Genomic DNA, 11,535 nt, shown 5'->3' with positions numbered 1-11,535 from the left:
CTTGATGGGTTCACCATCTGCTACTGCTGCTAAGTCACTTCAGTCGTGTCTGACTCTGTGTGATCCCATAGACAGCAGCCCATCAGGCTCCCCCGTCCCTGGGATTCTCCAGGCAAGAACACTGGAGTGGGTTGCCGTTTCCTTCTCCAGCGTGTGAAAGTGAGAAGTGAAAGTGAAGTCGCTCAGTCGTGTCCGACTCTTAGCGACCCCATGGACCGCAGCCTACCAGGCTCCTCCATCCATGGGATTTTCTTTAATCTCAGCCAGTCAGAATCAACAAAGGACAAGGTGGTACAGGAGGAAGCCCCAGCAAAGGTCACACGGAGGTGAGAAGCCGCTCAGGCTGGGACTGGAATTACCCACACACTTAAGCCGCCTATTAAAAGCCCAAGTCCCAGGATGACTGCACCATGCCTAGCCTCACCCCAGGGCATTTGTGGCAAGGGGAGGGGAGAGCCTAGTTATGCGGTGACAACACCACATAATGAAAAAGAAGCTTCCCCAGCTGGGGGCATCCAGGAAACAATTGAGTTGGTTCTAAGCTTCCCAGCCTGCCCTGGGCTATACTCTCAGGAGGGGCTCAGAACACTGACATGGACCTGATGCTGTACCTGGGGGTGGGTGACAGTGGGGAGGGGTCCACTGGTGGGCCTGCCAGAAAACTTGCTGGTCTGAAGCTCGGCCTTGGGGACTTGCCTTTGGATCTGCCCCAGAGGTGCTGTGGCTCCTTGGTTGGCACTGGGATGTTGCCCCTTCAGCCTTCACCTTACCATGTGTTAGAAGTCATGATCTGAGCTCTAGTTCTTCCTGGTCATGCTGTTGTCATCCTGCCACTGGCCCTAGGCAAGGCAGAGCCACACTCACAGTGTCCAGAACCCCAGCCTGGGACATTATTCCCCTCTCACTGCCAGGACCCCATCTCCCATTCTCTCATTGCTTCATCAGTGGCTCCACCTTCATGTTCTGGCCCAGCCCACATCCAACACACCTCTCCAACTCCGTGGTCTGACCCAGCCGGAGTAACCTGTGCAGTTTTAGAGCTCCCACAAGACATTTGCACACCTGGAGCTTTGTTCTTCATCTGGTCCTTTAAGCTTCAAGGGTGAGGGCTCCTCTGGTGGCTCAGTGGTAAAGAATCTACCTGCCAATGCAGGAGACATGGATTTCATCCCTGATCCAGGAAGATCCCACATATCGAATGACAACAAAACCTGTGTGCCACCTACTGAGCACATGCTCTAGAGCCCAAGAGCCACAACTACTGCACCCACGTGCCACAGCTACTGAAGTCTGCATGCCCTAGGGCCCGTACTCCACAACAAGAGAAGCCGCTGCAATGAGAAGCCCATGCACCACAACTAGACAGTAGCCCCTGCTCACCAAAACTGGAGAAAACCCTGTGAACCAACAAAGACCAAGCACAGCCAAAAAATAAATAAGTGAATAAAGTTTTAAAAAAGTTTCAAGAGTGAAACATAATCTAGTCCTCTTCAGAAACTAGCCAGAAAGTCACCTTCCAGAGAAGGCTTTTAGTAATGCCAATGTCAGTATCGAACTCTCCTTGCCTTTTAGATCCACTGGAAGGGTCCCATAGGACCAGCAGATGCTGCACTGAAGATACTGTAAAGCAGAAGCAGGATGCTCCCGGAGATGCTTGTGTTCACCCCACATCAGGCTTATGACAGATGGGCTGGAGCTGAGTGACCAACTCAGGGTCTCTGGGTGCAGCAGGGCTTCTCCAGCTATTCACAGACAGGAGCTATGCTGCAACACGGTCTGCCACATGGGGGGTCTGTGCTACACTTTTTCTCCCTAGTTCTTTGTCTCAGTAGCATCAGCAACTGGTTTTGCTGTTGTCATGTTTTGTTTTCTTTCTAGAATTCTTTGTGTGTCAGTCAGTTCAGTCGCTCAGTCATGTCCAGCTCTTTGCAACCCCATGGACTGCAGCACACCAGGCTTCCCTGTCCATCACCAACTCCCGGAGCTTGCTCAAAATCACATCCATTGAGTCTGTGATGCCATCCAACCATCTCATCTTCTGTTGTCCCCTTCTCCTCCTGCCTTCAATCTTTCCCTGTACAATACTATATTTTGACTTCTCTATACATTATAGTGAATTTACCACCAAAGGTTTTCATCACCATACAATTAATCCTCTTTCCCCTTTTTGCCCATCCCTGCTATGACCCTTCTTCTATGGTAACTACTACTCTGTTTCCTGTATCTATTTGCTTCTGTTTTGCTTGCTCGTTTTCTTTTTTTTTTGACTTTTGTTCTTTCATATTCCACAGATGAGTGACATCTTAAGGTATTTGTCTTTCTCCACTTGAGCAGGATCTCATCTTTTTTACGGTTAGTATTACAGTGTGTGTGTGTGTGTGTGTCTGTGTGTGTGGGTGTGCAGGTGCACACATATATGTACACGTGTGGGCAGCATGTGTGTTGCATCATCTGTATCCTTTCACCCAAAATCGGACACTTAGGTTGTTACCATATCGCGCTCTGTTTTCTTTGTCGCAAACCTAGCTATTGAAAAATTCTCTGAGGTAAGAAAAAAAATACAAGATAATAAAACCTTAGAAAAATAAACAATTCTTTTATTTCTACTTCAAAATATACCATATCCATCTGGAACTCTAAGGGAAAATAGACCAGGAGATCATTCCATCATAAAAAATAAAATAAGATAAAAATAACGGTTGCCCATTCCAGATCCACCTTTAATCCAGAAGAAAGGGGCGTGAGCTGCCGGTTGTCCTGCTGTCAGATGCCTTCCCCCTGTCGGTGACCTCTTGAGCTGCCTCACGGGGATTCTGAGTCTAAGAGCTCCTGGAGCATTTTGAGGACTTGCTTTGGCTGGCCGGCAGCCAAGTCCTGCAGCCGGGAGCCCATCTGCTCCTGGAGGCTCCTGCACAGCCGGCAGACGGCCGTGCGGACGTTCCCGCTGTGCCCGGGCAGGACGCCGCTCCCCGTCATGCTGCTCAGAAAGTGCCAGAGGACGGGAAGGACGTGGCGCTCCACGGCCTGAGGCTTCCGGGGGTAAACCGAGGCCACCAGCTCTGTCACACAGAAAAGAGGGACAGTTACTTGAGTCAGGCACTCTCTCCCTCTCTCACTGCCTTCCCTTGGAAGGGGACACCAACTCTGTCCTCCAAAAGGCAGGCAACGCAGGGGTTCGACTGCCTGGGTCATTAGACACATGACCTAGGGCTCACAACTTGCTTCAGGACCCATGGAAGTATTTTAAACTCTTTCAAAGTCAGAAGGAAAAAAATTATGAAGATGTCTAACCTGCTTTATATTTGAGTTCATATCAACCAATCATAAAATATAATTTTAAACTTTTGGTTTGTTTGTTTATGGAGGAAGGGGTATGCAAAGGCAAAAGTGCTCAGAGCCTGTGACAGAGTAATTGGTCCCTGCAGCCCAGGGCAAAGGGAAGAGGCAGGCACATCTGGACTGCAGTCCTCCCTCTGCTATTTACTAGCTGTGTGAGCTTGAGAAAGCCACCCAACCTGTCTGAGCCTATCCCCTAACCTGTAAAGTGAGGAAAAGAATTCTGAACCAAAGTCTTGAGATTGTTAGATAATAGATGCAGGTGAAGTGCCTGTGCAGGTACGCACGTGACAGAGTAGTTAGCCCTAGAAGTGCTTTAATCTGCATTACCACCCAGGAGAACTCACACAGAGAAAACTTGTTCTAGGGAGAAAGATCAGGATTCTCTCAGATGAAGCATTCTGGAAAATAAAACTGCCAGCAGGAGATAAGACCATCATGGCCTCCCTGGTGTCTCAATGCCAAACCTCATGACAAGCCCGGTAGTAACACGGGAGGCACAAACATACTTTGTAAACCATCAAGCTCTGCATGGATCCTCATTCAGAGTCATTCATTCCAGTGGTGAACCCTCCAAATCTGGTTACCCCAGGCCCCCCGCCTTCTCTAAACCCTGGAAAACTCAGAGACAGGCTAAAACCTGCCAGCAAGCCCTCCATCACACAGAAAATGCCAGGGCTGCCCCCAGTGTCAAGGCCATGTCAAGGGGTACCCCACACCGCTCCAGACAGGTTGCTACAGCCCTCAGCTTTGGTCGCATCAACCAAAGTGCATTCATGCTAACAATGATTGCTTGACAATCAGCACACTCTGCATGTCATTCTGCCAAAGGATAAGTGCTGGTGAAGGCAAACACTGCTGAGAAAAGCACTTGATTTATTTATGGGCAAAGAAACCAGAAGGTTTCCTGAGCTGAGACACACTTGGGAAACTAGCACTGCCTGAGCCTGAGCCCGGGGCTCAGGGGTTTCTATCGTGATTCCGTTTCTCTCTCACCTGAGAGACAGGACAGTTGTCTGTTTCACAGAGGAGGAAACCAACACTCGGGGGTCAAGAAGCTGGCCCAAGGCCCCACAGGTAACAAGGGCAGAGGGCAGAAGTCAAGCCCACCTTGACTCCAAAGCCCAGCCTCTTCCCACTTCTCGCTGCCCCAGATCTCTAGGAGTACCACGTTTCAGAGGCTGGTCTGGAGTTTTATTTTTTAGAGAAACCCCCAATTTGTCCTTCCTTCATCCACTCAACTTCATCCAATCCCCCAGGATACTTTGCAGCTTGTGCCCCTCTGATTTCAGAGCCAGTCTGGGACAGTGGGGAACAGAGAGAATGGCCTGGCCCCCCCCTCAGCCCAGCCTGAGGCTTTCCTTGTGCCATCTCCTGTGGACTGTGTACCCTGACTTTCCGGCCATACCCTCAGGGTTCCTGCACCCCACACTAGGGGCCTCTTGGGGCACGCCCAGTAACACACAGCACTCCAAAGTCAAGGAGGTCCTCATTCCTGGGAAGGCAGGATTGCACCCAGGGAGCCAACTCAGCCACGATGACGTCATAACATGGGAACCAAGAAGTGAGAGTTACATTCCCTGTGCTGGAAACAGGCTGAGAAGGGAGGGCACAGTTAACCGTGAAGCCACCTGGTCAGCCCCAAGTGCGGTGGGAGGGTAGGAGGAGCAAGGAGAGATGGGAGGAGCAAGGGGAAATGGGAGGAGCAAGTGGTGGGGGAGGAGCAAGGGAGGGGAGGAGCTAGGGGAAATGGGAGGAGCAAGTAGTGGGGGAGGAACAAGGGAGGGGAGGAGCTAGGGGAGGGGAAGGGGGAAGGGACCGGGGAGGAGCAAGGGGGAGGAGTCGGGGGCCTGCCAGAGGGAAGGAAAGGAAAACCAATCATCCAATTAAGCCCCTATACTAGACAGCATATTAAACAGCAGAGAGATCACTTTGCCGACAGAGGTCCGGATAGTCAAAGCTATAGTTTTTCCAGTAGTCATGCATGGATATGAGTGTCATGCTGGAGAAGGCTCTTGAGAGTCCCTTGGACAGCAAGGAGGTCAAACCAGTCAAGCCTAAAGGAAATCAATCCTGAATATGCATTGGAAGGACTAATGCTAAAGCTGAAGCTCCAATACTTTGGCCCCCTGATGTGAAGAACTGACTCACTGGAAAAGACCCTTATGCTGGGAAAGATTGAAGGCAGGAGGGGAAGGGGAAGACAGAGGACAAGACGGTTGGATGGTATCACTGACCCAATGGACTTGAGTTTGAGCAAACTCCAGGAAATGACGAAGGACAGGGAAGCCTGGCGTGCTGCAGTTCATGGGGTCACAAAGAGTCAGACAAGACTGAGCTACTGAACAACAACAAATAACTCAAAGGTTTCCTAAATCTCCACTGAATCTCTCCTGAGAGCATAGAGGTGAAAACTGTCGGGACCATCCCAGTGCACAGCATATTTCCTACCAAAACTATCCCAGGAGCTGGGCCCAGGCAGGGCTCCCTGACCCCACCAAAGGGTGAAGGGCTCACTTCCCCCTAACCTGTCACACCTCACCCACTCCTCCTCCGCTGATGCCTCCCCCCTGCACTCTCTCCTCCAGCAGTGAGAGGCCTACACCCCAGCCCCAGAGAGCTCACTTCCACTCTCAATCCACATTCACTTGCCTGAGGGGAGCTGGGTGCCCCCCTAGCTAATAGCCCCAGCATCATGAGGAAAATGCCATTAAAGTCCAGCTTAAAAGGCAGCTGAAGTAATTAGCAGAAGATTTACTCCCCTGGTAAGCTGTGCTATTATTAGTCCATGCCTTGTGACAATTGAAATTTTCTTCCCTGTTCCTGACTGACATGGAGTTAATAGAAGAACTATGTAGAAACTCTTGTTTTTGAGCTCTCTTGGAAACAGATAGGTAATGTTTACAGTAAATGGATACCCACTCACCTCTGGGGCCCATAAAGTACCTGTACAATCAGAGAATGCTGATTTTGAGTAACAGAAAAGGGTTCATTGTCTGATACCCAAGGTGCTACATGACCCCATTCTCACTTCAGGGCCCCCTAACCTGACCCTGAAGCTGCACTGTAGCCCCCAGCCCGACCTCGCCCAGGCCATCTGCTTGAAGCAGGCCTGGCACCTGGACCGGAAGTAAGGGGCCACTCCAGGGGCCCTGGGAGGATTGAACCAGGGTGCAGAGGCAAGACCAGGAGCAAGAGATGAGGGTGGGCAGAGGAGCAGGAATGATGCACTCAGGCAGGCAACACACACTGAGCACCCCTGGAATTATTTTTTAAAAGCAGTTTATTGGAACTTCCTTGGTGGTCCATGCTCCCAAGGCAGGGGGCCCAGGTTCAATCTCTGGTCAGGGAACTAGATCCCACATGCCACAACTACAGATCCTGCATGCCGCAACTAAAAAAAGAAAAAATCCTGCCTGTCACAGGAAGAGCGAAGAAACTTCGTGCCCCAGCTAAGACCCAGCATAGCCCAGTAAATAATACATTTTTTTAAGCAAGCAGCTTATCACATTTTTTAAATGGTCTGTAGGATTATTTGATGATTTTTTCATCTAAGATAAGTGGGTGGTTCAACTACATGCCAGGAAAGAAGAAGAGAGATGGGCTGGAAGGCTGGGTGCTCACCAGACAGACGTTCTGTGACATCAAGCACAGCGCGGCCACTCAGGAAGCGCACTCGTCCTGCAAACATTTGTAGAAGGCCAAGGTTGTCTGGAAGAGACGGAGAGTGTCAGAGGTCATGATGCCGAGGCCTGAGAACAGGCACCAGTTGTTCAGGGCAAGGTACCCGCTGCACCTTCATAAGGAAGAGCCCCTTTGGGAAGCTGGATTAATTTTTCCAGGTTACAATGGTGCCTGGAAAAATAGTGAATGTACATAGAGTGTTTCAGGAGCAGTGAGTGGCCTATGACAGCTAGACTGGCGCCCACATAGGCCCCATTTAGTCCCAGCAGATCTGGTTCATATTGTCTATGTTTCTTCAAAACTGCTGTGAGCTTTAGAGCAAAATAGGTAGGTAGGTAGATAGATAGATAGATAGACAGATACAGATGACTGATGATAGATGCATGATTGGTAAATGAGAGAGAGAGCAACATAACTAAATAATTGAGAGGTAGGTAGACAGATATGTATTATAGATGATAGATATAGATAATAGGTAGATGACAGACAAAGCATATGATAGATATAGATGATATTAATAGATAACAGATAGATGAACGATATGGAGAGAAAGATGGATGAATGGATACAGATGTGGATATAGAGATATAGTTTTAGGGGAAACTGAGGCACTGGGCCATAAGCATAACTAGGATCAGAATTCAGAAATCATGTATCTCCTCAAAGCCCTCTATTGGGCTCTAACCAATAGAACATACCCATAGCCAGATAGTCAGTTATTTCCATACTGAACATTTACTGATATCCACTACATAACAGACATGGAACTAAGAACTAAATGAAACATGGTCCTCCTTCTGCTCCTCTTTTCCTTCAAGAGACTCCTTTGTCAAAGAGACGAACACTTGATCATGAACTCTTACAGAGAGTGGGAGGCTCCATGCTCATGTGAGCAAGAGCCTGGGGGTTCTGGAGCTACGGTGACCAACATGTCTCCATCTGCCCAGAACCTTCCCCATTTTAGCACTGAAAGCCCCGCATCCCTGGGAAACCATGATGGTTGGTCACCCTATCCGGAGCAGAAGCCCTGGCTGGTTCTGGTAGGATCAGAGGAGGGAATGTGCAGGTTGGGGATGGTGGGGGGTGGGCACAAATGATCTTTCGGTAGTTTATTTATAACCTTCCTGCGCCCCTATACTCAGCACTCCAGTCATACCCATGGATGAAGCCTGGGGCCGGAGCGCTTCTCACTTTTAAAGGAGTGTTTATTAGAGATGGACCACTAATGATAAAGCCCCAGCAAATGGGCTGGGGGATGTTCTGGGGATAAAGAGACTCACTGAACTTCTTTGATTGTACTTCTAAAGTCAACTCCAGCCAGATCCCACAGCTACTGATTTCAGAAGCCGTTCCCTCTTCCCATTCTAGCTGACACCTCCTGGTTTTCCAAACTACTACACTTGAAGTCCTGTATCCTTCTCCAAAGATCTGCAAGATGAAGCAAGTGGCCCTTTACCTGAGAAAGTGGTGCTAACCCAGACAATACATAAGGCAAGAACGGACTCCTCTTACTACTGGATTGCCCCCCCAAGATCTGAGGAGGTGCCCAGCACACACAGCTCCCAATATCTGCAATCACTGCAGGCACAGCAGAATTCCATGGGAGGCAAGCAAGGGCCAAAATGCATTCTTTAGGGATGTGGCTCTGGGAGGTGAGCCACATAGGTGCACCCAGCCAGAGTGTCCTATTTCAGGAGCTGACCATCTCAAGGCCAGATTTCTCTCCAGGAGACAGAGATTAGCAACCAGCCTCAGGAAGTTTTCCCAGGCATGCGCCACCTTCTCTGAGCTCCTTCCATGCCTCAGCACGGAGCCTCAGCATCCCCAGAGATGGGCAATCAAAGCTTTGTTTTTCCCTTCAGGCAGCCATTCTAGCTAAGAGCTAACTTATGTTTCCCTTGCTTCCCTGCTGAGACCTGTAAGAAACACAGAGGAGAAAATATATACATGTACATCCTGTGCATCTCTGCAACTTGCAAAAGTTCCAGAGTCTAAAATAATTTGTTCGGGGAGACAAAAGAGATACCAGGTTCTAGAACATTTCAGTTAGCAAGAAGTGGTCTCAGGATGTCCTGGTAAAGCGATAAATGTGTAAGAATAGATTTTTGTATCAAGATCACCTGCATTATTATTTCCAGGTGCTTCTGGTTGTCCCCCCACCCAAGGCTAATGATAGCCATGAGTTCACCTCTGGGAACAAGGACTTCTCCCTCTTTCTCTCTCCCATCAACACTCAGTCCAGAACGTTCTCTGGGTGCCGTTAGACCTCCCTACTCCTGGCCGCTGACATGACCTCCCAGAGCCTAAGAGAAGTGGAGATCTTGGGGAATGCTTGAAAATGCACAGCCAGTGGACATCTGTGCCAGCTCATGCTCCCATGGTGCCTGACACACAACAGATGCCCAATAAATTCTTATGGACAGCAAGGCAATGCTAAAGCAGACACACTAGGTTGGCCTAAACTGGTCTATGCACCCCAGATACCACCCCAAGTAGCTGCCTTTCTGCCTCTGACTACTTCCATAGTGACAGCTCACCTTTTCTGTCACTCCCAGGTTTACTGGGAGTCAGTAAAGGACAGTGGCTGAGGGGGTAGAGTGGGTCCAGATCACCTGGATCTGAACCCTGGCCCTTCCTTGTTTCACTGTGAGACATTGGACAAGTCACCCTCTCTAAACCTCAGTTTACCATCTATAAAATGGGAATGATATTAGTACTTTCCACACAGAGCTGCTTAGGATATGCAAATATAAGTTATTGTTGCTACGATTACTATGATTACCCTAAAATACTCTGAAAGCCCAGCAACTTTCATGAACCTCAGCAACCCTAACTGAATCCTCTTCAATGAAGAGGCTGGAATCTAACTTTCAAAAACTGAAAAATCCATGCTCAATTAGCCTAACCCAGGGTTTTCATAGGCTCCTTTTACGTACCACAAGAAGCCACACTGGCCGTGGTGCTACCCACACAAAGGGGCAAGCAAAGCCTTCACTATAGAGAAAGTAGCCATGGGCTGGAAAGCCAGTCATCTTGGCCTCCCTGAGCCTAGTCTCCCCTCTCCACAATGGGCTGAGGTCTAGCAGGCCTCACACCTGTCCCATTCAAGATGATTCCAAGGCTACCAGACCATGTCATCCCCAGGCTACTGGGAAGCCAGAGAAGAGCTTTTAAGAAAGCATTAAAAAAACATGGTATCACAGACAGTGGCAGCAAAGACACTGGAGTCAAACTGGGCTCCCAACAATAAGCACAAGACTCAGTAAGTTATGACGCCTCAGGTGGCTCAGTGGTAAAGAACCTGCCTGCCAAACAGGAGATGTGGGTTCAATCCCTGGGTTGAGAAGATCCCCTGGAAAAGGAAATGGCAACCCACTCCAGCATTCCTGCCTTGAAAATCCCATGGACAGAGGAGCTTGGGGGGCTACAGTCCATGGACTTGCAAAGAGTCAGACACAATTTAGTGACTAAATCACCACCACCACCAGTAAGTTATGTCACACAGCTGAATTCTCTGTGGCCACTAAATCTACATCTGTTCATTGCAGGAAAACTGGGAATGATCCACTAAAACAGAAAAATACAAGCTATGACATAGCACATGATGGAGCTGTTGAGAGTGACTCAGGTGCATAATTGTATGTAAATACTCATGCTCTGCTTTTTTAAAAACAGGATGCAAATTTCAATGTGTAATATTATCATGACACCGTACACAATGTACACAGAAAAAAATACCTAACATGAAAAATGCTAACTGTCAGCAATGGTTTCTTTAAGGAGTCCAGACTGTAAGTTTTTTCCTTCCAAATGCTTCCATTTTTCTTTTGCTCAATAATTAATAAGTATGACTTTTACAGAGGTGGAAAGTAAACTTTATATTTTTAATAAAGCTAACTGGAAAGACTACTTAACAGCGTGGGAAATTGAGTGGTGTTAAGTGAAAGGAGCAAAGTCAAAATTATATTTACATTATTATTAATATTATGAAATTTGTATACATGCAGACAAAAAAACTGAAGATAAGAGAGACATTTTTAAGCAGTGGGTATATCAGAGGGACAACCTGGATGAATTTTATGTTTCATTAACAATACAGTGTTGGTCATATGATTTGTATAAAGTAATGAATTTAAAATCAGAGCAAAAGAGCAAAAGTAGATCTGATGCGGCCCTTGCTGAGCTTATCTGCTCCCTGCAGCAATGGCCAGGTGCTGCACTAAATAGTTTCTTTGGCGCTCAGTCTGACCAGGAGCCAGGTAAACTGTCAGCAGCCTAATGTTTTAATTAATGAAGTTTCCTCTGTAACTAGCTTCCCTGGTGGCTCAAACACTAAAGCGTCTGCCTACAATGCAGGAGACCCAGGTTCAATCCCTGGGTCGGGAAGATCTCCTGGAGAAGGAAATGGCAACCCACTCCAGTATTCTTGCCTGGAAAATCCCATGGACAGAGGAGCCTGGTAGGCTACAGTCCATGGGGTCTCAAAGAGTTGGACACACGACTGAGCGACTTCAC

The 11,535-nt window shown here is 48.3% G+C and overlaps 1 protein-coding gene across 1 annotated transcript in view; it reads right to left on the bottom strand.

Annotated features, from left to right (window-relative positions):
- Positions 1-2,635: 2,635 nt before the first annotated feature.
- TOGARAM2 (TOG array regulator of axonemal microtubules 2) overlaps positions 2,636-11,535 on the bottom strand; it is a 55,904-nt gene continuing 47,004 nt past the window's right edge. The window contains exons 19-20 of the mRNA XM_043916542.1: positions 6,961-7,047; positions 2,636-3,059 (exon numbers count right to left, since the gene is read on the bottom strand). Of these exons, the coding sequence (XP_043772477.1) occupies positions 2,803-3,059; positions 6,961-7,047 (344 nt within the window). The 3' untranslated portion in view covers positions 2,636-2,802. The remainder of the gene's footprint in view (positions 3,060-6,960; positions 7,048-11,535) is intronic.

Source organism: Cervus elaphus, chromosome 11, assembly GCF_910594005.1.
Source record: "Cervus elaphus chromosome 11, mCerEla1.1, whole genome shotgun sequence".
Classification (NCBI taxonomy): domain Eukaryota; kingdom Metazoa; phylum Chordata; class Mammalia; order Artiodactyla; family Cervidae; genus Cervus; species Cervus elaphus.
The sequence above is the reverse complement of the archived record's forward strand: the minus strand, read 5'-3'. Positions and strand labels throughout refer to the sequence as shown.